The following is a 25,137-nucleotide window of genomic DNA, read 5'->3' on the forward strand; positions in this document are numbered from 1 at the left end:
CCTGCCAAACTAGTCCAACCACTGCCTGCAACAAGGATAGACTGCAAATGAGAAAGGCATCTTTTACAAAGACTGAAACAAATAGGACAAAACTCAGCTGACACATTTTGGCAGCTGTTGTGTTTATTATCAGCAGCTTTTGAAAGTAAACTCAAAACAGTGCCATAACATTTTTTACTTAGAATGAGCTCAAGACCACAAAGTGAAATGATTAGACAATTCTGAGAAAAAAAATAGAGTTGTCAAAGTGCGTTGCATAAGGGAAAGGTCTAAACATAAATAGGAATGGCTTTGACAGAAATTTCTACTTGAAAGTATGCAAAGGTCGCAACTTAGTTGTTTCAAAAAAGGGCTAAGGATAAATGGGAAAAATACATTATTCTCCTGTTTTCTGAAATATTTTTTTCCTGTAGCTTTTGTGTTAGCTCTAGTCTTCAGTGTTCTGTTGACTGAAATGCAATGCTATATAAGACACTTTGAGAAAGCAAGCAAGTTATTCCCTTTATTTGACTGTTGCTCTCATAAAACAAACAAAAAAAATCTGCAGTGGATGGATTTTCTTCTTTAAATACTGAATTGAAAGTCATTGTGATGACTTTTGACAGCATTCAAATTAAAGTACTTAACCTTAAACTATCTGTTTAAAGCCTGACTTGTATAGCACCTTTTTAATAGACTGGAAAGCCAATCTGATGACAACAAGAACCCAAATTCTGTTCCATGCAGGGAGCCAATTTATTCCAATTACTTCTGTCTGGAAAAGTGGAAACAACAAAGTAATAGATATTTCACCATGTTACTTTAAACAAAGATAGGCTTTGATCTGTATGAAACTAAGTTTGAGCTCAGTAAGTAACAAGTAGAACTTGAGTTATTACAAACAAGGGCATTTTGGGCCCCTTTCTATGCTCAGCCCATGGATGGCAGGATGCTGCCTGGAGCTAATGGATTTTTCCAGCTGCCAGCAAGCAACCTCAGGGCACCAAGCCCACTTGTGTACTCAGCATGGAAATCCAGTTCCAAGGTAATATGATCAACCTCCCAGAGTCAGTAGGTTTGTGAGTCTTGTGGCCAGATTACTTTTTAATTCATGTGTGTTAGTGTTCCCTAAAATCGGGAGAAAAAGACTCACCAGGCAATTATTAGTATAGACAAGATATAGAGCAGGTCTTTAATGAAGGCCTTCTGGTGCAAGGAGTACAAAGGTGCATGTCCAGGAGTTCTACAATTTATGGTCTAATACGCCTCCCTGAAAACTGAGTTGGAGGTCCCAAGATCCCTTTCTTCCATCTTCCTCTTCTTCACAACATGTACTGTCTCTGGAGTTTCTCCAAGGTTCTGGGCTTGAAGGTTGCTTTGACTATGAAGGTATCTTTCTCAGCCCTGGGATGCGTATGTTCTTAAACAGAATGTGTTTACTATAGTCCTGCCTTGAAAGGAGCCTAAACAAGCCTAAAGAATTTAGAAAATTCAATATGAAATGGGGGAATAGGGTTTGTTAAGTGATAACTACTATTCTAAAGTGACAGACTGTACAGCTATACTAAAAAATCTATATTTACTACACAACTACTTTAAAATCTATGAAAAGCTAAAAATCCTAAAAATTCTGAGGCATCATTACAATACTACAAAATTCCCTCCTACTTCAAGAATGATTTACAATTAATCTGTGCTCTGCATACTCCAGAAAATCCATGTCACAAAGAAACATGAGCTAAGGAACTAAAGAGTTCCTACTCCAGTGTCTAAGACCAGGCAGGAGTTCACACTGCATTCTTTCCAAGACTTAAAGGAATCAATAGCATTCCCTCCTATTGCATCTACCTCTTTTTTGTAAAACTCAGAGGAAATTCATTATCTTAGTGATATCTATTCTCACGTCAGCTGACTTTGGCTGATGAACTCAGAAGGTTTTGGGGCCAAGTTAAACAGACAGAGTGACCAAATGCAATCCTCCTCAAGAAACCAGGCTAAAAAGGAATCCTAAGGAATTACTACTACTTACCTTCTTTATAGTCTTCCTTTTTTGGACTTGACTTTGGCTTTGCCAACTGCCTACATTAAGAAAGAGGACAGAGGAAAGGAGAAAAGAATTGTTGAATTAGAAGTATTGTAAAGAAATGTTATATGGCATTGCATTGTATAGTTCCCCCTTGAGACTTCAAGGAGACTCCCTCAGGGAACTTCACCAGGTTTATAATCTGGTGCTCCACATCATGCAAAGAAAAGCCTGCAGACCCCAAAGAGGATTCAGACCCCAAGTCTGATACAGACCATATGAACACATTTCTTGAAGAACAGATGTTATTCAAGAAACTTTAACAAAGAAGAGTGAGCCTAGTTCTAAGGCACTGGTCCTGACATTAACATACTCATATTCCCCTGCAGACTTAGTAGTAGATTTACCATGACATGACTCACTGTGCATGCTTCTCTTTTCATTGTATAAATTTAACAGGGATTAAACACCTAGAAATACAATATCTCATAAACTGTCGACTGACATTTTCCCTTAATATTTCCAGGTTTTTGTCAAAGCTAGAGTCTGAACAGGATGTCATGACAAACCTCACTCCAAGATAGGGCTCTGCTGAAGAGCAGACCACTTCTGAGTTGGATCTGGTTTGTCTTTATTTTCCACAGAAATTCAGAACAGCCTGAAGAGATGATCCTAACTTGGAAAGAGCAGAGAAGAGTTTTAGCTTTTGAAGGCTATGTTAAAAACACAGAACTCTTCAAAGTGAAATTAATCAGTTATTCAATTAGCAACACTGAGATGCAGAAAGCACAGGCTACTTGACATCCTTTAGAGTCATGTAAGTTGTCTCTTTTTTTACTAGGGTATATCAAGATCATAAAAAGCTTAAGTAACATTTTCACCAGGTTAGGTTATCCGCTTTAATTAAGTACAAATGAGTCCTGATTTCGAAACAATTTTGGTTTTAAAGCATTCAAAGTAGTACTTATAAACACTTGACTAAGGAGTATTTCACAGGCACTTCAGGTCAGTTAGAATGCACTCAGAGGTCACGTATATTTTGTGTCAAGCACCGGTTTTTACGAATTTTTGTCATCAAAATGGTGAGCGCTCTCTCTGTGACCATTATCACAACTAAAGCAAAGTCTCTAAGCTAATCTTCATAAGATAACTTTTCAGATAAGAAACTGAATCAAAATAAACGGGGAAGGGAAAGACAAATACAGCAAATCACAAGACGGTGCAGAAAGTTTCTATTTCCCAGGCCTGCAGGTGCCCCAGGGACTGGCTCTCGCACGCTGGCACAGCCCCCGGGAGCAGGGCTTGTGCTGAGCCCCATTCAGCCGCGGCACGGCCAGAAAGGGGGGTGGCTCTGGGGTGGCCCGTCCGGCTGCGACAACGCCTCCGACGGCATCCGCGGGCGCTCACCTCAACACTCGTTTTTCTCCCTCGACGGGATCCGATCTCCGGTGCTTTCGCGCGGGGACTCAGCTTTCCCAGCTCATCCCAACATCTCCGAAGGCTCCCGGCCGGCAGCGGAACGCCCATGTCGACTGTTCCTCCTCTGTGTTCCCGGCTCACATGCACCGCCTCCCGTCCCCCGCCCCGGTACTCACGGCCCCGTCAGCTCTCCAGACACCCCTGATCCCGCGGCTCTGGCGGCGGCCGGAACGCGCCTGGAGCACATCCAGATGCGGCGGCTACTGAGCGGGGGGGGGTACGAACTCGGAGCTGGAGCCCTGGAGGTGGGGTGCCGCGCACCCTGCCCGCCCCTGCACCGGCTGCTGCTGGGAAGGGCCGCCGGGCGACGGGAACGGGGCAGGCGAGTGCCCCCCACCCACCCCCGGGAGACGACAGGCGGCCGGAGTCACAAGCGCTGTGTCTTACTCCTGGCCTCTCGGCTCGATTCTCTTCATTAGAAATGAAGTTGGAGGAAAAAAATAAGCAGTTCTCGTGTCTTACAGTGACAGATTCTTACAGAATCAATACCTTTAGAAGAATTTCATGTTGCTTTCATGAAAAGAAAATATTGTTGTCACAAAACAAGTTCTTTCATCCAGTGTGCAAGAAGCCGATCCACACACAGAGTCGAGGTATTTGATTTATTTGCAGAAATTATCCACAAAGCCAGCATACTGAGTATCACAACATTTCACTATTCTTAGCAAAGACACTAATGTTCATTGGCTCCAAATTCCATAGTCCTCTTATTAATTAGTCTTCTGTTGGTTAAATAATTCTGTCACTTCACATGCCCACATGCTCAATCTTCTTTTGAGCTAGTGCCCTTCTTACTTCAGACGGTGTCTTCCTTTCTTGAACCAGTGGGCATGGTCTCCTACTGTCAGAATTACCCTTACTTAGTTTCACAAGATAGCCTTGTTTTGTTCCTTATAATCTGGTGTTACCTTAGTTGTTTTCCCAAGTGTCGCTGGTTCTGTTATGTCTGGTTTCAGTTACGTGCTTAAAGTTTCTTTCTTCTATTCTTTTTTCTCTACCTGCTACAATTACTGAGACATGATAAACACAACTTATCTATTTGGGAGCCATATATGAACATTACAGTATGTGAAGTATGCTGAAGTCAAGTATCACAGCCAACTGAGGGCTGCAATTTCTTTCTTCATTTCCTAATAAAAAAAAGACAAATTATATTCAGTTTGAATATAAGCTTGATAACTCTGTTTACTTCTTCATCAAAGAATCAAGAATCTGTACATACATACAGTTGTTAGTAATATTTAGCCAATGTGCTACCACCGTCCCAACATCCTTCTAGACCCATTAGCTTCAAACTCATCCTTAGGCACCCAAAATAGAGAGTAGGCTAGAGAGACTGCAGGGATCTGTATCAAGGGACAATGGATATCTATCAACGGTACTTTGAACAATGAGGAAGAAGATAGTTCCTGAAGAGCCACCACTGAAAGCTGGAGCTGTTCTGTTCTGCACTCTGAACAGTATTTGAGGACTTGTTAAAGTCTCTCTCTTCATACAGTAGTGATTGCTTCTGACTGACTTGCACAGCCACTCTGAATAGGAGATATTTTTTGATTTAAGCTTAAGGTAAAAGAAATCAAACAAAGAAATCAGGTCCAGTCACAAAAGCTGACAAGCCCTGATATAACATAAACAAATCCCTTCCTGTTCCAAAACACATCAGTATGCTAGATGAGAGAAGGGTGCATTTTTCAGGAATGGCCTCCCTGAATCCAAATAATTCTCAGTGCTTCACAGTCAGAACAGACCATCCATTCTAACTCTTTATCAGACATTGAAGAAGAGATCGAGATGATCAGGGCTAAAAAAGAAGAGACTGCCTCTTTTGTTTCAAGGCAGAGTGAGAGGCATAAAGAATTTTATCTATTCTCAGGCACAAGCATCTGAAAGACAAATGGATTCCAGGAAGCTGAAGACAGACTATCCAACCTGTCTAAATCAACTCAGTACTGAGAATGCCTTACTGGGGTCATGGGTACCCATGAAAGATTTCTGCCAAGTTATGACAACTCAGAAAACCTCTCTTAGAGGAAGAGATTAAAGAGTTGGACTCAGTGGCATCAAACCATCATAGGCAGAAAGCTCCCCACATGTAAAATTAAAGATGCTTGAGCTGTGTGAGTTAAAGAGAAAGTATACTGAGACTAAAGTCTCAGATTCTTGTAATATTTCATACTTAATTTGTTTTCAAGAATGAAATGACTACTTGTCCTAGTTAGGACAGCTGAGATCAGTTCATCATGGTGGGTGTAACCCAAAACTGTATTCTATAGCCTTCCATGTCATTTCCCAGAAACTAGACTATTGTTGTCAATAGACTATTCGCACCCTCTGCCCATAGAGCATGGTGGGTGTAACCCAAAACTGTATTCTATAGCCTTCCATGTCATTTCCCAGAAACTAGACTATTGTTGTCAATAGACTATTCGCACCCTCTGCCCATAGAGCCTGACTCCTCAGGCTATAAACTAGGTGTTAAGAGGCCTGTGAGATAGAAGGATGTTTCTGTCCTCACACCCTTTGTGAACTCCCCGCCCTGAGGAGAGTACCAAGCATTCCTGCCTGAACTGGAGGATATATAATCTTGGAGTTTTGGAACATTTTTCAACCCACTCGTGGGATCCAGAGGACGGCTGCATCTCATCGCTCTCAACCAGACTTAGACCACCACTGGACTGCGATCACCAGTTCTGGCCAGACTGCAGCAGCTCTCCCACCAGCAGGTTCTTCCCCTCTCCCTTTACTTTGGACTCAAACAGGGCCCAAGGAACACCACTTTGTTCAGGCCCCAGGGTACTGGGTTACACATTTGGGTTTTTGTGGGTTGAGACCAATTGTTTGTTTGTATTATTGTACTTACTGTATTATTTTAATAAATTGTTATTCTGACTTATAATCTCTCCTTTGAGTTGGGTTCATTCCCCCTGCTGGTTAACTTTTAAACCAGCACATTTTGGCGCCCAAACGTCGGGCAGAGAGAGAGAAGTCAGAATCACAATTTCATTTGAAGCATTTGTCTATTTGAATATAGAAACTCCCTGATCACCATGTTGTTTGATGCACTCACATGGATGTTGTATTTGAGCCTGTTCATATTTCCACAGATGGCGTATTATTTGCCTGTTTTGATGCTCTCTTTAAGACCAGGGAGAGGGATCCAAATTGCTTTATTAGTATATTATGTTTATGTCATTCTAACATCAGAAGCAATGAGTTTCATTGTAAATGTGTATTCAGTCCTGTTTGCCTGTCCTGGTTTGGGTTGCTACCTCTGGGGCCTCATTAAAAATCGTACCCAGCTTTTTGGGGGAACAGGGGTGGATGGTTTCCAGCCTCCCACCTCCTTCTTCCCCTTCAGACCTGCTAAAACAGTTTTTGAAAATATTGAGTTCCCTTTTGATGTTAAGGACAGCATAATGTTATTGTTAGTGTTGCTCTGTCTGCTCTGTACTGTGTACACCATGTTTAGGGTCAGAAAAGTGCCTTTTAGGGAGGTTGGTTGGACACCTGCCCTGGGAGCAGATAATGCTGAGTGGCACGGGAAGTGGGAGGACATCAGCCAGTATTTGGAAAAGTTTTCTCCTCCAATGATCTGGAAATTCACCCCTGAACAACTGCAGGATCCTGTTAGCATGATAAGACTGGTGAAGGAAAAATGCTCTGGCAGCTCCAGAGATGGCCAGCTCACAGCAACCTGCTGGGCCCTGGCCACTGCCTACCGGGCACTGCTTGACATGATACAGCACTGTCAGGGCGAGGAGAGAAGGACCAAATCCGCAGACACCACGTCCACCCAAACCACAGCTGAGTCAGAGGGAGAAAGAAATGAACCAACCAGCACCGTGTCCACACAAACCATCGAGGAGCCAGAAGAACAAGCAAAACCAATAGCAGTCGCCCCTGTCCAGAAAAGGAAATCAAAGACTAAATCAGTTCGCATAGCAAATGATGACGAAGAGGCGGGACCTTCACATCCACCGGAGGAGACAGAGCCAGAAATAATCACTCGGTCCCTATCCCTGGGTGAGCTACGTGAGCTCCGGAGAGAGTTCACATGACAGGCGAACGAGTCCATTCTGACCTGGCTGCTCCGAATCTGGGATGCCGCAGCTAACGATACGATCCTAGATGGGAGTGAAGCCAGACAGCTGGGATCCCTGTCTCGAGATGTAGTCATTGATCAGGGGATTGGAAGGAGGCAGGAAACTCTCAGCCTCTGGTGGCGACTGTTGTCCAGTGTGAGGGAGAGATACCTTTGCAAGGAGGACCTCCACGTACAGCAAGGACAGTGGAACACGATGGAACAAGGTATCCGGTGTTTAAGGGAGTTAGCTGTACTGGAGATAATCTTTTCAGAGGATGAAAGATTCCCTAAGAGTCCAGATGGCGTACAGTGCACCTCCCAAATGTGGTTAAAGTTTGCACGACTCGGGCCAGAAATGTATTCCCGCTACTTAGCAACGCTGCAATGGAGGGAGGGAGAGGACAAGGTGGGAGCATTGGTTAGCAAACTCAGGATTTATGAAGACACTGTCACCGCCCCATTACGAGCCCACGTCTCATCTGTGGAAACCAAACTGGCTGAACACGTCCGAAGCCTAGAAGAGAAAATTGAAGAGGGACACCAGAAGCTAAGAGAAGAAATTAAGGAAGGGATTTTCCATATCTCGCCAGGACGAACCAGAGTCTCTGCTATCAGGAGCCAGCGTCCCCCAGCTAAGGAGAGAAGGTACACTCCACATAGCGATCTATGGTTTTACCTCCGTGAGCATGGAGAAGATATGAGGAAGTGGGATGGGAAACCCACCTCTTCCTTAGCAGCCCGGGTACGTGAACTGAAAAGAGGAACAAATACCATAAAGAACTCTTCAAGGGTAAACGTTGCTCCAGTCTCTCGTGGGCAAGACTCCAGACGGTACAGGAATGATGATACATCTGATCCTCTCGAAGGGACCTCCAGGTCATACCCACAAGAAGAGCACAATGAGTACCATGACCAGGACTAGGGGTGCCCTGCCTCTAGCCAGGTAGAGGAGAGGGACAATCGAGTCTATTGGACTGTGTGGATTCGGTGGCCTGGCACATCAGAGCCACAAAGATATAAGGCTTTAGTGGACACTGGCGCACAATGTACATTAATGCCACCAAGATACGTAGGGGCAGAATCCATCTCTATTTCTGGGGTGACAGGGGGATCCCAACAGCTGACTGTACTGGAAGCTGAAGTGAGCCTGACTGGGAAGGAATGGCACAGACACCCCATCGTGACTGGTCCAGAGGCCCCGTGTATCCTTGGCATAGATTACCTGAGGAGTGGGTATTTCAAAGACCCAAAAGGACTTCGTTGGGCTTTTGGCATAGCTGCTGTGGAGACGGAGGAAATTAGACAGTTGAACACCTTGCCTGGTCTCTCAGAGGACCCCTCTGCTGTGGGACTGCTGAAGGTTGAAGAACAATTGGTACCGATAGCCACAGCAACAGTGCACCGTCGGCAATACCGCACCGACCGAGACTCTGTGACCCCTATACAAAAGATGATCCGTGAACTGGAGACCCAGGGGGTGGTCAGCAAGACTCGCTCACCCTTTAATAGCCCTATATGGCCAGTGCGTAAGTCCAGCGGAGAGTGGAGGCTGACGGTGGATTACCGTGGACTCAATGAAGTCACACCACCCCTGAGTGCTGCTGTGCCGGACATGCTGGAGCTCCAGTACGAGCTGGAGTCCAAGGAAGCCAAGTGGTATGCCACCATTGACATAGCCAATGCCTTTTTCTCCATTCCTTTGGCAGCGGAGTGCAGGCCACAATTTGCTTTCACTTGGAGAGGTGTGCAGTACACCTGGAATCGACTGCCTCAGGGGTGGAAACACAGTCCCAGCATTTGCCATGGGCTGATCCAGACTGCACTGGAAAAGGGTGAGGCTCCAGAGCACCTACAGTACATTGATGACATCATTGTATGGGGGAACACAGCGGGCGAAGTCTTCGAGAAAGGAGAGAAGATAATCCAGATTCTCCTAAGAGCCGGTTTTGCCATTAAACGGAGTAAGGTCAAGGGACCTGCTCAGGAAATTCAGTTCCTAGGAGTGAAGTGGCAAGATGGACGCCGTCTAATTCCAATGGAGGTGATTAACAAAATAGCAGCCATGTCCCCACCAACCAGCAAGAAGGAAACACAGGCTTTCCTAGGCGCTGTGGGCTTTTGGAGGATGCATATCCCCGAGTATAGTCAGATTGTAAGCCCTCTCTACCTTGTGACACGGAAGAAAAATGATTTCCAGTGGGGCCCCGAACAACAACAAGCCTTTGAACAAATTAAACAGGAGATTGTCCATGCAGTAGCCCTTGGGCCAGTAAGGACAGGACAGGACGTGAAGAACGTGCTCTACACCGCAGCCGGGGAGAATGGCCCTTCTTGGAGCCTCTGGCAGAAAGTGCCTGGGGAGACCCGAGGACGACCGCTGGGATTCTGGAGTCGGGGATACAAAGGATCTGAAGCCAGCTATACACCAACTGAGAAAGAGATCCTGGCTGCCTATGAAGGAGTTCGAGCTGCCTCAGAAGTAATCGGCACCGAAGCGCAGCTCCTCCTGGCACCCCGACTACCAGTGCTGGGCTGGATGTTCAAGGGAAGAGTTCCTTCCACACATCATGCCACCGATGCCACATGGAGTAAGTGGATGGCTCTGATCACGCAGCGAACCCGGATAGGGAATCCTAATCGCCCTGGGATTCTGGAAATTATCACCAATTGGCCCGAAGGTGAGAGTTTCGGACTATCCTCTGAAGAAGAGGAGGAGAAGGTGACACGTGCTGAGGAGGCCCCACCATATGACAAGCTACCAGCAGATGAAAGGCGATATGTGCTCTTCACGGATGGCTCCTGCCGCATTGTAGGGACAAACCGAAAATGGAAGGCAGCTGTATGGAGTCCCACACGGCGAGTTGCAGAAGCAACCGAAGGACAAGGTGGGTCAAGTCAGTTTGCAGAGCTTAAAGCCGTTCAGTTGGCTTTGGATATAGCTGAACGAGAGAAGTGGCCAAGACTCTATCTCTACACTGACTCATGGATGGTGGCCAATGCTCTGTGGGGATGGCTGGAAAGATGGAAAAAGGCCAACTGGCAGCGCCAAGGGAAACCCATCTGGGCGGCGGAGATGTGGCAGGACATCGCTGGCCGGGTAGAGAAGCTGAGTGTGAAGGTCCGTCACGTAGACGCTCATGTAGGCAAGAAACGGGCTAATGAGGAGCATCATAACAACGAGCAGGTGGACCGAGCTGCCAGGATTAAAGTCTCTCAGGTAGATCTGGATTGGCAGCACAAAGGAGAATTATTTCTGGCTCGATGGGCCCATGACGCCTCCGGTCACCAGGGGAGAGATGCAACATACAGATGGGCTCGTGACCAAGGGGTGGACTTAACCAAGGACATTGTCTCACAGGTCATCCATGACTGTGAGACATGTGCTGCCATCAAGCAGGCCAAGCGGGTGAAGCCTCTATGGTATGGTGGACGGTGGTCAAAGTACAGGTATGGGGAAGCCTGGCAAGTTGACTACATCACGCTCCCCAAAACCCGCCAAGGCAAGCACTACGTACTGACCATGGTAGAAGGAAGCACTGGATGGTTGGAGACATACCCCGTGCCTCATGCCACTGCCCGGAATACCATCCTGGGCCTTGAAAAACAAGTCCTGTGGCGACACGGCACCCCGGAGAGAGAATTGAGTCTGATAATGGGACCCATTTCAAGAATGGCCTCGTAGACACCTGGGCCAAAGAGCACGGCATTGAGTGGGTGTATCATATCCCCTACCATGCACCAGCTGCTGGAAAAGTTGAGCGGTGCAACGGACTGCTGAAAACCACTCTGAAGGCACTGTGTGGGGAGACTCTCAAACACTGGGAGCTGCACTTAGCAAAGGCCACCTGGTTGGTCAACACCCGAGGTTCCATCAATCGAGCTGGCCCTGCCCAATCAGAACTTTTGCATACTGTAGATAGAGATAAAGTCCCCGTGGTACATATGAGAGGAATGTTAGGGAAGACTGTTTGGATTAGTCCCACCTCAAGCAAAGGCAAACCCATCCGAGGGATTGTTTTTGCTCAGGGACCTGGTTCCACCTGGTGGGTAATGCAAAAAGATGGGGAGACACGTTGTGTACCACAAGGGGACCTAATTTTGAGTGAGAATGGTCTGTAATGTTTCATTGTATATATATAGATAGATAGATAGATAGATAGATGTATATAGTTTTAAAGGGATATAGTTTTTAAAGGGGGTTAATTTGGGCATGACATGGATGGCATAGAATAAGGGGTGGATAATGTCCTAGTTAGGACAGCTGAGATCAGTTCATCATGGTGGGTGTAACCCAAAACTGTATTCTATAGCCTTCCATGTCATTTCCCAGAAACTAGACTATTGTTGTCAATAGACTATTCGCACCCTCTGCCCATAGAGCATGGTGGGTGTAACCCAAAACTGTATTCTATAGCCTTCCATGTCATTTCCCAGAAACTAGACTATTGTTGTCAATAGACTATTCGCACCCTCTGCCCATAGAGCCTGACTCCTCAGGCTATAAACTAGGTGTTAAGAGGCCTGTGAGATAGAAGGATGTTTCTGTCCTCACACCCTTTGTGAACTCCCCGCCCTGAGGAGAGTACCAAGCATTCCTGCCTGAACTGGAGGATATATAATCTTGGAGTTTTGGAACATTTTTCAACCCACTCGTGGGATCCAGAGGACGGCTGCATCTCATCGCTCTCAACCAGACTTAGACCACCACTGGACTGCGATCACCAGTTCTGGCCAGACTGCAGCAGCTCTCCCACCAGCAGGTTCTTCCCCTCTCCCTTTACTTTGGACTCAAACAGGGCCCAAGGAACACCACTTTGTTCAGGCCCCAGGGTACTGGGTTACACATTTGGGTTTTTGTGGGTTGAGACCAATTGTTTGTTTGTATTATTGTACTTACTGTATTATTTTAATAAATTGTTATTCTGACTTATAATCTCTCCTTTGAGTTGGGTTCATTCCCCCTGCTGGTTAACTTTTAAACCAGCACACTACTACACAAGTGTTACCATGTGTGACTGCCTACAAGGGAAGAAAGAGGAAGTGGCAGACTGAGAAAAGAACCCTCCTTTCTCAGCCTTCCATCCCTGAAAAGGTTCTGGAGAAGGCATAGTGGGGTCGACTGCTTTGAGAGGTCTGTGGGGGTGGCCCCATTGTCTTCAAGCCTATTCCTGCTGGAACTGCCAGCAATATTAAGCTATTAGAGTATGTCCAAAGGAGGGCAACAAAGATGGTGAAGGGCCTTGAGGGGAAGCCTTATGAGGAGCAGCTGAGCTCATTTGTTCTGTTTAGTCTGGAGAAGAGGAGACTTAGAGGAGACCTCATCACACTCTACAACTTCCTCATGAGAGGGAGAGGAGGGGTAGACACTGCTCTCTTCTCTGTGGTAAGCAGTGACAGAACCCAATGGAGTGGCCTGAAGTTGTGTCAGGGAAGTTGTGTTAGGGTGGATATTAGAATAAGGTTCTTCATACAGAGGGTGATTGGGCACTGGAACAGGCTCCCCAAAAAAAGTGATCACAGCACCAAGCCTATCTGAGTTCAAGAGGTGTTTGGACAACACAGCACATGATGTGACTTGGGGATGGTCCTGTGCAGGGCCAAGAGTTGAACTTGATGATCCCTGTGAGTCTCTTCCAACTCAGCATATTCTGTGAATTATGCCAAATACAAACTATGGTTTTGCAATATAGATAAATGTCTTCCAGACTAAAATGAAAAAGTCTTGTAACACAGGCAACTAAGCAGTAAAGAGTAATGCTAAATAAGTACTATGTTCACAGTGCACACATACATAGGCATAATAGACACACACACATAACAGTGTGTGACAAAAAGTGTTATATAACAAAAAACTTACCGTCACTAATTCAGTTTTGTCAGCATCATCTCGATGTCGGTAAATGCACAGGCTAAGGATAGAATATAGTTTTTCCATGCTCGATATACTGACGCTTTCAGTTGCCTCAACAATAGAATCCAACACTTGCTGAAGAAAAAAAAAGTGGAAATTACAGTTTCGAATAGCACAAAATATGTCCTACTTTCTTATATTGTTAAAGAAAAGTGGCACTTCAGAGAACTGATTAAATATCTGACAAGATTTAACTTGAGAAAATGGGTTAATTTTTCACACTTCAGAGAAAAGGAAGGCTTAAAGTTCAGACAATACTTTTTTACTCATCATTCTATGATATCAACAATCATAATTGACAATTAACTGCCCCCAGAACAGCAGGGAACAACACAATCCAGTTTGTCATAGAGTAGCTACCACAGCAAAGCCACAATTGCATTTCATTAGAATGTCATACAGGGCCCTGGAAAATGTGTCTTTGGAAGCCTGGCTACAGATCTTCCAGATACAGCTGTGTCAGTCAGAAATGGAAGCATCCTTAGGTGCCCACCTTTACCCATTAGCTGAATGTGTACTGTGCCTAACATCAGTTAGCTCCTACCTTTCAACTCAAGAGACTAGCAGAGAGACTCCCTGTAGCAAATTACCAATCTCTCACACAGTCCTTTCTGTTACCAAAGATGTGAATGTGATAATCTCTGAGAAAGCAACACTAACATGCTAGCAGCAGCACTGCTGGGGCTGTACAGTAGCTCTGTGTTGTGTGAGGCTGTGAAAATGTAGCTTAAGACAGCAACCTCAACAAATGAAAATATTACTGCCTCACAACCACTTACCACTAACTCAGCCTCCCTCAGATCAGCTAGCACAAGATCTGAGCATTCCTCTCATGTCAGATGTGAGATAAGACACACAAAAACCATGCAGCATGCTTTCAGCTGCTGCAGACACAAAAGGTAGGGCATGACAGAGGTGTGTGGCCAGCATCGCATGTGATACTATTTCTAATTGCTGCCACATAGGTAACTGTATGCTCTTCTATTTCATCAAGTTCTACGCCTATTACCAAGCAAATAAACAAAAAAAACCCCAGCAACCAAAGCAACCAACCGAACAAATAATCAAAATCCCCACCCCACACAAAACCAAGAAGTTATATTTTGGAGGTTCATCCAGCTTCTTAACTGCAGGTGAGTTCCAAAGAACTTCTCTGGTACAAGCAGCAAGTTCCAGTGGCACCCATGTTAATTAAACAAGTTTTTTAAAAAGACATGTTTCATGATTGTAGCTCTCTCCTCACAGCTGAAAAATACATATAAGCTGAAACATCTGTAAGGGCTCTACCACATGATTTCCCCAGTGGGCAATAACTTCAGAGCACATGCTGTTAGCAGCCTGAGTTTGGAAAAACATATGTGGCTTCTCTCCATACACAGGCAGACACGAACAAGAAAACCACCTGAAATTTGCTTATTTAGGACTCCAGCTTTAAAAAGATACTTTCACCTCTAAAAATTAAGTCACAGCTTAAAAATGTGACAGAAATTATGTGGACAAGCCTCTTCAGCAAAGGGGATTCCACTCTGGTCACATTGTCTTCATGCAGAAGAAACATCCAAATAATACTCCCTTTCTCAGGCAGGTAAACAGCAGCAGCATCTGCTTTGACCAACCTCCAGTACTTCAATGTAGCAATTTCCCACATTTCTGTCACAACAATATCCCCTGAAGACCAGGTTCTTCTTCTACCCTCTCCAGTTCATGCAAATAAATCTCTTTTACCCCCTGCATCTAGGCCCAATTTTGACCCTTTCCCCAACTCTAATCTAGGATAACAACTTTTCTCCTGTAGGGAACTGGAATAACTTATGACACTATAACTGTGTGAATGCAAAATTCTAACTCTAGATTTTGAAATAATTTGGGAAAAGCAGGTATTAATATTTTAACCAGGATGAGCTTAAAGTCAACCTGCTATCTTCAGGTTTAAAGCCATGACTGCTAAAAATCAAGGTCCTTTTCCATTTCCTAATAAGTGAAAGCATGCAAACAGCAAAACAAAACAACATCCTCCTAATATATCGTAAAAACTGCTAAGACATTAATAACCAATAGCACAAGGAGATTGTCAGTGGGCTATCTTAAAATTTAACACGCCCTTTTACATTAAAAATTAGGAAGAGAACCCTGTCTCCTAAAATATAATTCACCAAAAGCAAGAGCAGCAGTCTAGAACAGCTGTAGAAACAACAATTGCATGTTGAATTATTTCACAAGCTGTATATCCCTCCCATAAATTGCTTGAAATTGCATTGGTTAGCAAACAACTTAATTTACAACTACACAGGTAACAAGAAAACTGACACTGTCTTGTGTCAGTATTAACAAAATTGAAATTAGACTTATTCTGAGCTCAGAGTAATCCACAAACACTCCCTGTGCCTGAATTTTCATTGCTTTCCTGTCACATACTCGCAGTTGCTCATCCACCTGAGAACATCTCGCATGAGTCACACGGTGTACCCGTGAATCTGGAATGACACAGATTTCTTAAGTCAAGATTTCTCTTTATCTGGAATACAGTATCAGTGAAGGTACTGTATATACAGAGTACTGTATATAAAGTACCTCTCTGTAATAACAGAGAAAACACAGAAAAATGATTGATAGAAAATTACCACCAAAGCAAATACTGTAGTAGCTATTAACTTACAGTAGCAAAGTTTTATGAGTAGAATATCCTCACCTGCATTGGTTTTTGATGCAGGAGGTTCAGCAGCTTGCTTCATGACCAAATCCTCAAAAAACCCTCTTCTTTCAGCACAGGTAGGCCGCGGGATTTTGAAAACTTCTTCACGATTATTATCAAACAATGCTTTTATCTAGAGCATGAGAGGAAAAGACATTTCAGACGTAAGGCCACATAAATATTTTTTTTCTATTCCAAAAAGATGAGTACCTTTGTAAATCAAGCTAAATACTCATCTGGAGAAGACAAGCTATGTTAAGTTAACTTTTTGGCCTTAAAAACCTAGATTTTCATAGCAGCACATATTAAAATACCTTCTCTAAGGAACCCTCTAGAGTTTAAGTTTCATGAAAAAAATGTATGATAAGCCAATGAGAAAGGGGTGACATTCATCACCCCTAAGGCTGCTTATTTTATATTTACCTACTTTGCTGTCCTTTAACTTGAATTCTTATGGCAGCTACAGAGGCAAGGCTCAGCAGACAAGTGCCAACTTTTCGTTAAGGTGGAGGTTTGTTTTTTTTTAATTTAGAAGGTGTCTATTAGCATTGTAAAAACTTCTGTTACTGAGACAAAATAATCAGAGCAGTATATTCACATTTTGAACACCTTCCTTTAATGCACACTCTCAGATGTCTAGAAAGCTCAGCACATCCTCTTAATGAATTTTTTTAAGGAATACAACTAAAAATTGATTTCCAAGTTACCTAAACAGAAGCTGGACCCTAACTTTTTAATTTGTCAAGTTTTCATCTAGATGAAGAAAGAAATTGAATTTTTCATTAAATAATTTATATTTGAAATTACATTCTATCAGTAACAGTGTGATCACCATCCTTTTTCTGTAAAAGTACCTTTCATGTTTTTGGTAAAAATGTTATCAAAAAACCCAATCTTTTTCCTAGCTACCTTTCAAGCACACTAAGGACACACCTAACCATCTTGAAGCCACTGAAATGATTGTCTGAAGCAAGTCTATACATCTGTCAGATAAGCATGGGTGAGAAGCAAGAAAAAGTTGGGTCAAAGTCAATCTCTTTACTCAGAAAACACTTTAGACAAATGCTTTCCATATCTCTTTGTCTAAGCCAATTTTAAGAGACTGGGTTCTGGTGCCTCAGTAATAACAGTATGAATTTGCTTAAGAGCAGCACAATACTCCAAGGTTTTCACAGAGTTATAAATTAACAAGAAACTGAGTAATAAAGGAAGAAAAGTATCGCCAGGAATACCTCTTCTGGGAGATCTTCATGTTGCACATCAGATGTTGCAAGAAGCAAAACTGGAGCAAAGCATGGAATGTAATTCAGTAGTCCTGTAAAACCAGCTTGCAGTGTAGGTCCAACAGCCTCCCACCACCAAGGGATTTCTGGGATATAAATGATGCTTGGTGCTGTTCTTTGAGCTTCTCGTATCAACTGGTAAAATGAAAGCTTGGATAAGAAAACTACATCATGTAGAGCAGATAACTAAATAACTACATATCAGTTGAACTATCCTATGAAATAAGAATGCATAAACAAAGACATCAAGAGAAACCAATAAATGAACAACTCCTTAACAATAAGGTAAAATTTTCACTTTGACTAAAATATGGACGTTGCTACAGAGATAGAAACAGACCTAAATCTGTGCCTGATTTCAAAATTTCTTAGGTGTAAGAGTTCCTAAAGAGTCTCAGAATTCAGCCGATGTGATGGTGTGCCTGAAAAAACAAGACTAACCCTTCAGCTAGATGACCTGGATAAATTGCTACACAACTGTAACTGCACCATTTTCAATTCAGAGTGGGCACATACTCAAGTCAGAACAGAGCACAGTCTGAAAAAACAAATATCTATGTGAAAAGATGAGGGCTGAGAAGATAAAAGAAGCCTGGTTACGATTCATAATTTCAAGCATATTTTACAAGAACTGACCAGTCCTTAGTCTGCCTGAAGAGATGAATCACTCACAGCCTCTCATTACCAAAGGATCCACCAGACCAGATGACATGCCTTGGAAGATCATGGCACCTCAGTCACAGAAGAGGACCTGAATGTACTGCATGAGGGAACTGGCAACAGTCCTTTTACATGGCAAATTTCTCTGGGCACCCTTTCAGATTAGCAATATTTAGGGAGTTCCTGTCAAAAAATGGGAAGTGGACTTGGTGTATCCAGGCAGTGACTACACAGGGAAGTTATATGACCACAGATGCAACCATGACAAAAAAGGAATTGTTCCTCCTATGTGACAAATGAGAATCACGTCGTATAATGTGTTCTTCCTGACTTGTACAGAACTCAAATGCTACTACTAAAGGTTAAAATATTTGAATACAGTGATGCCAAACAATGAAATCAATTTCCTGCCTAAAGATAGAAAATTAAAACAGCACTAATAAGCTTATATTTAATTTTTTTTTAGTTAAGGAAAACACACCAGTTTACAAATTTAAGTGTTCCATGAATTTTAACACTTTTATTGCATGTATCACAGCAGTACAAGCTGTATAAGTAAAAAACCAAACCCTTCTTTTCCCCAAAACCTTAGGTGCCTACAAACATAATAAAAAAGAAGGCCACAAAAAGTGCATGACACACCATCAGGCTGATGCAGAACTATCTACAGGGAGCACAGAGACTTAAGAAACAACAAAAACAACTTTCTGGATCCCACGAAGACCAGCAGGATTTCTTGCCGCAAAGAGGGGTTTATTAGCAGTATCTCCCATCTTCCCAAGCTGCTAACAATATCCTCCCTGTTTCATTTCAAATGGAAAACATGGCTATGTATAAACATCCTTATTCGGTATCATTCCATCTACAAGAAAAGCGGATTTTCAGACAGAGGTAAACATAACAGCACATTCAAATCAAGCCACTTCCATTAACAGTGAATTTTTCTCACTTCACTATATATATACAGTTCACAAATCCTATGAGATTAATGAGTAAAAAGATACCTGTGAACATGTTTCTTCCTGTGATGTGCTGCTAACAAACAAAGTCATTAGGTCTAGTGTATAAGCTGGAAACTTTTCCAGGGCATGTATTACTGCAGATGCCAAATCAAAAGCTTGCCCAGATCCTGGCTCTTCAACTATTAAGAACCGTGGCCTGAAAGATGTTGGCTGGTAAGGAGGATTGCTACAACAATAAGAAGAAAACAAGTTTAAAAATGAGTGATGGTGAGGCACAAGTTTTTTCCCATACACTTTTTTTTTTGGAAATACTCTCCATGTTTCACCATATGCTGGCCTGTGATCAGGAAGCCTATCAAAGCCTATTTTCTCAGTAACTGGTACCATTCCTCAGGTAAGAAGTCCTGCCAGTCCCTAGCATGTCTGCTATTCCTTTGGCTGGGTTAAGTAACAGCTCATAAATCCCACAGGGGGACGATCCAACCAAATACAAGCACAACAACTGGTCAGTAACCTGATACAGGGCAGAATAAGAACTCTCTCAGCACAAACCAGTCTGGGCCTCTTCACTGCCCATGCACAATCATTTTCAGCATGTTTTGACAGTAAGTAACTGTGAGATCTCTACAGCTGTCAAGTTTAGCTAAATTTTGCCATAGATTCTGGACGTGGTTGGAAGGAGCAAAACAACATTTCTAAGAAAAAAAATTGATGTTGGCACTGAAACAGGCTAGCTGTGTCTGAAGAAGTACATGTTTGGATTGGTTAAATTACAGCACTACACTACATATAAAATTTATGTTCATTTTATTCATTCATCATTGACTTGTGTATTAATTTCCTAGTAATCTAACCTTGTGAGCAAGAAACACACTTGTGAAGAGTTATTTGTGTTTTTCCACCACGATACTATTATACCTTTACTTGTGGAAGTCAAGGATCCTAGAGACCTAACCAGATTCAGCAGGTCACATTTTTTGGATAGCACAGCAATAGAAAGGGAGAAAAATAACTGACAATAATCTATTTTTTCACCTGTTGGCTTATGTGACTTTCACAATTAAAACATCAAAAGAATAACAAAAACTCAGTAGGGTAAAGGCACAAAATGCAGATGTCATTTAAATTTTTCTCACAGTGTTTTAACAAACCATTTCTCAATTTTGTTTCTGATACATAATTTGCTACTGGTTCAACAATCTTGGAAGGTAGAAGGGCAAAAGATGGCTACACAAGTCCATAGGGGTTTTTTAAGCTAAAAGGACAGACTGCACATTTTGGGGGTCTAGAGTCTTTCGAGGAATACTATGCATTAAATCAACATGTTCTTATAATCTGTGGACCACTTCAACTTAGGGAAAGAGGTTTGGGCCATTCAGATCTTCACTCTTACTTCTTGCAAATAGATTACCCACACACACATCCTTAACTCCATCTAGCATCCCTCACACCAGAACAGCTTACAGATCCAGCCATCTCAAAAATGTAACCATAAAGGGGACATTTGTGCATGCTAAAGGGGACATGTACCTGCTAAAAGTGTGGAATTCTGCCTTTTTTCTACCAGAAATTTTATGAGTTGGCATCTTTCTAGAAACTGATGGTGATTCTTCATTGTCCATCACATCATTTCCTAAAATAGCATTTAAAGACAGAAGTTTATTAACTTTCCTGAATAGTTCATATCTCACTCTTGCATTAATACACCTTTGAAATCAGTGCTGGAAACCACTTCTCTTGTATTTTGTCATTTGGATGCCATTTTCTGAAGATTTCATGCTACCACAGATCAAAGGAGATTGTATAAGTCTATACAAAACTGTCCTATGTTCCATGATTTGCATCAGGTATTATCCCTCTGTTGATAAAAACTTGGGAGATTTTTTCCTTAGAATAAAGATAATCAGGAACAACTTCTGTAGTTCTTAGACACCAGAAAAACTCTTCTCCCTTCACTTAAGCATTTATTTACTACATTAGTTATTATATCAGTAAATGAGGTCAATGACATCAGATGTCATTTATCTGGATTTCTGTAAAGCTTTTGACATAATTCCACACAACCTTCTTCTCTCTATATTGGAGACAGATGGATTTAATGAGTGGACTGTTAGATGGATAAAAAAGTGGTTGGATGTTCCCATCCAGAAGGTAGTGGTCAATGGCTCAGAGTCTCGATGGACATCAGTGACAAGTGGTGTCCCTCAGGGGTCTGTACTGGGACTAGTGCTTTTTAGTATCTTCATAATTAGCATAGATGAAGGGATCAAGTGCAGCCTCAGTAAATTTGCAGATGACACCAAGCTGAGTGGTACTGTTGACACACCTGAAGGATGGGATGCCATCCAGATGGACCTGGATAAGATTTAGAAGTGAGCCCATGAGAACCTCATGAGGTTTAATAAGACCAAGTGCAAGGTGCTGCACCTGGGTTGAGGGGATCTCAGGTGTTGATACAGGCTGGGGGGATGAACTGATCATGAGCAGCCCTGCCAAGAACTTGGGGGTGCTGGTGGATGAGAGGCTGGACATCAGCCAGCAATCTGTGTTTGCAGCCCAGAAAGCCAAATGTGTTCTGGGCTGCATCAAAAGCAGTGCAGCCAGCAGGTCAAGCGAGGTGATTCTGCCCCTCTACTTTTCTCAGGTGAGACCCCACCTGGAGTACTGCATCAAGCTCTTGGCTCCCCAGCACGGGAAGGACATTGACCTGTTGAAGCAAGTCCAGAGGAGGGCCACCAAGATGATTAGAGGGATGAAGTACCTCTCCTGGGAGGAAAGGCTGGGAGAATTGGGTTTGTTAAGCATGGAAAAGGCTTAAGGATGATCTAATTTTGGCTTTTCAGTACCTGAAGAGAGCCTACAAGAAAGATGGAGAGAGACTTCTCACAAGAGCATGTAATGGCAGGACAAGGGGAATGGCTTCAAACTGAAAGGAAGTAGATTTAGATTAGATATTAGGAAAAATTCTTCACTGTAAGGGTGGAGAGGCACTGGAACAGGTTGCCCAAAATGGATCTCATCTCTGTTAAGTGTTCAAGGCCAGGCTGAATGAAGCTCCAAACAACCTGGTATAAAAGGTATCCCTGCCCATGGCAGAGGGGTTGGAACTAGATAATATTTAAGGTCCCTTCCAACACAGACCATTCTATGATTCTATGATTCTATGATTTGGAAAGAGGTGCCTCATACATGAAACCTTAGATCCATCTCTGAAATGGTAAATGTGATGTTAGTTATTGTCAGAAATGGGGGGCTCCAGTGGAGAATGCATAGTTGTCTACAGCATATTTCTAGTCACTCACAGCTCCCTTCCTGCACTGTGCACATGCAAAGTATAAAATTGTACTGTCATTATGGCTGAGAGGTTTGTGTATGTGCCTTGGCAGAATTTTAAACAAGTAGATGTTATTGTTATACCTTGGTCCTTCTTCAGTGCAAGTTCTGCATGGGGAAATGCTCTCTGCAAGGCTTGTAAAGTTCTTTCCAGAGTGTTTTCTAACAGCGGCTTTGAAATAGGTGGTAGTGCTCGTACAGGTGAAGCTCCAGCTCTCTGTGAAGTTGGAACAATCTTCTGCATGGCCATGGCAAAATCCTTTGCTGTTACTTCAATGGAAGTGGCATCTATCTTCAGTCTCTTGTCACTTTCATGTATCTGAGGATAACAGCGGCGCAAAGCACAGAGGCCAGCTTCAGCACATAAGGCCTTAATATCAGCACCACAGTATCCTAGTAAACAAAACAAGAATCAAATATTATGTCTATATATATATATAGGTTAAAAACTGTCTGTGTGGCCAGGCCAAGTGTGTTGGTGAATGATGCTACATCCAGTTGCCAGACAGTCACTAGTGGTGTCCCCCAATGCTCAGTATTGAGGCCAGTACTTTTTAATATCTTTACTGATGATCTGGATGAGAGGATTGAATGCACACTCAGTAAGAACATGGACAACACTGCATTGGGTGGGAGTGTTGATCTGCTGGAGGGCAGAAAGGTTCTGCAGACAGATTTGAACTGACTGCATCAATGGGCTGAGACCAATTGTATGAGGTTCAATAAGGCAAAGTGCTGGGTCCTGTACTTCGGTCACAACAACCCCATGCAGCCCTACAGGCTGGCAGAAGATAGGCTGAAAAGCTGCCCAGGGGAAAAGGACCAGCACTGTTTTCAAACTCACCAACACATTTCTCAGCCAGCTCTTCAAGTAAGTTGTCTGATGGCTTCTTCCAGCCTCGTGTGTGAATTTTGAAAATCTCTTGTCTCTCCTGCTAATAAAATGGTTGCATTTTAATTTGCCCTAAGTTTTCTCTTGAAAAAACAACCACAACACAGAACCCCCAAACCCTCAGACTAATACAAAAACTTTTCTTATCTGCTTCTCCACCTATTTTAAAGGTCAGTTATTAATGTTCTCATTGCTTCTTCAAGCAGAAAATTTAATATTAAACTCTTGCTGGGGGATGCAGTGAGTTAAAAGGCATGTACATCTTCCATAAAAAGTCAGTTTTCACAAGCGTGAGACCTAATAAAGAAAAAATATACTAAAAGCTCTATCTGCAAATGGAGATTTTGCATCAAAGAAAATTCTCTCAAATTTAGCAAAATTTCATGGTGATGAATTCATTAGTTCACTAAATTTGCTTTTCTGCTACTTCATTCAAGGAAAACAGTCCTAGCACTCCGTTTCAAATTGCTAGTTACTACCAGAACAAAAAGTATGACTGAAACCACTGTCACTCATCCAGAAAATGTCAAGCATCACCTATCCTCATCTCTCATTTTAGCAAGACTTTCATTGAAGTATTTCCTGATACACCGATTAATTATGGCAGATTTCTAATATTCTTCCACAGTAGACAACTGTGTATAAGATCTGTTTCACGGCACCTCGTCTTCTGTTCCTGAGGGCAGATAAAAACTGGATACAAATGTTTGTGCTAATGCACTGCTTAGTGCACTTCTACTAGCTCTCAGTCCAATATGCCTTTTATCCTTTTTCCAAAAAGTGCTAATATCAGTGATAGCCAGAGAAAAACTGCAAAAAACAGGGTCTCCCTCCCACCCCATCCCCACCATGATATTTTTTGGTTGCTATAAAACGAATTTCTTCATTGTTTAGCTATTGCCATTGAACTAGAAGCTCCCCAAGCCCTGCACCTCTGCAACGTGCTTCACATCTTAGTCCAAGTCCCTGTTAATAAGTACCAGTAAGAACGTCGGATCCAACATACTTAATTCGCTCCAGCATCAGCCTTGATCAAAGTTTTTGCTACCGAAAAGGAATTCTTGTGTGCACACCATTTCTTTCACCTTCAAGATGCTACAGCAGCACTTTAAAACTAATTAATACATTCATTCTTTCTTAAACATTTTGATGACTAGCAGCATGCTGTTTTCTTTGCTGGTCACAGTGAAACCAAAACTACTTGTTGAAATCACATTATTCCTATGTATTCAGTACCAAGTGTGCCCTCCACGATGCAATGCAATCTCTCCAGACAGCCCTCTCTTGTCCAGGCTGTACTCTACTGATGGAGACTTGCATTGCTCCACAATGTTGCCTTGTTACAGGGGTGTGGAGTTTGACACATAAGCATTAGCATTGAGTCAAAGTCCTGACCTCTTCGTTTGGTAAGCTGAAACGGAATTCTCGTTCAAAGCGTCCGGGTCTTCGTAAAGCAGGATCTATAGAATCCAGTCTGTTGGTGGCTCCAATAACCACAACCTCTCCTCTGCTGGCTAAGCCATCCATAAGTGTCAGAAGTGTCCCCACAACAGAGCTAACAGAAATATATAATTTTTATTCACCAATTTAGTAAATTTTCTTAAGTTCCACATAACTTTCTCAATTGATCCCTCCAAAAGGACAACCCATTATTGATGAGATGCTGATCAGGAAAATACTTGTTTCAAGACATAACACAGAACTTGTGTTGATATAAATCTTAGCAAATTGTTTTTGCTTGTTGTCGTTTAAAAATCATCTGAAATTCAGTAGCACTAGTTTTCATGATAAATGAATGTGTCACATCAAGTTAAATCGGTTGCGGTCTTCCTTTCACAA

The 25,137-nt window shown here is 42.8% G+C and overlaps 2 protein-coding genes across 4 annotated transcripts in view; one reads left to right on the forward strand and one right to left on the reverse strand.

The window, feature by feature from the left end:
• LOC127462039 (uncharacterized) overlaps positions 1-11,029 on the forward strand; it is a 542,224-nt gene extending 531,195 nt beyond the window's left edge. Inside the window, exon 2 of the mRNA XM_051770330.1 lies at positions 10,924-11,029. The gene's annotated coding sequence lies outside the window, so the exon portion shown is untranslated. The remainder of the gene's footprint in view (positions 1-10,923) is intronic.
• Positions 4,066-25,137, reverse strand: part of LOC127462001 (ATPase family AAA domain-containing protein 2-like) — a 28,399-nt gene continuing 7,327 nt past the window's right edge. The window contains exons 9-18 of one of the 3 annotated variants that reach the window (XM_051770264.1): positions 24,694-24,853; positions 23,251-23,341; positions 22,491-22,799; positions 20,604-20,706; positions 19,116-19,299; positions 17,401-17,586; positions 16,166-16,301; positions 15,892-15,950; positions 13,423-13,551; positions 4,066-4,611 (exon numbers count right to left, since the gene is read on the reverse strand). In XM_051770264.1, the coding sequence (XP_051626224.1) occupies positions 4,573-4,611; positions 13,423-13,551; positions 15,892-15,950; positions 16,166-16,301; positions 17,401-17,586; positions 19,116-19,299; positions 20,604-20,706; positions 22,491-22,799; positions 23,251-23,341; positions 24,694-24,853 (1,396 nt within the window). In that variant the 3' untranslated portion in view covers positions 4,066-4,572. The remainder of the gene's footprint in view (positions 4,612-13,422; positions 13,552-15,891; positions 15,951-16,165; positions 16,302-17,400; positions 17,587-19,115; positions 19,300-20,603; positions 20,707-22,490; positions 22,800-23,250; positions 23,342-24,693; positions 24,854-25,137) is intronic. The other 2 variants (XM_051770265.1, XR_007900273.1) reach the window with 2 other exon arrangements.

The sequence above is a fragment of the Manacus candei genome, unplaced genomic scaffold (genome assembly GCF_025592945.1).
Source record: "Manacus candei isolate 608988 ecotype Guabito, Panama unplaced genomic scaffold, ASM2559294v1 h1tg000008l, whole genome shotgun sequence".
Lineage (NCBI taxonomy): Eukaryota > Metazoa > Chordata > Aves > Passeriformes > Pipridae > Manacus > Manacus candei.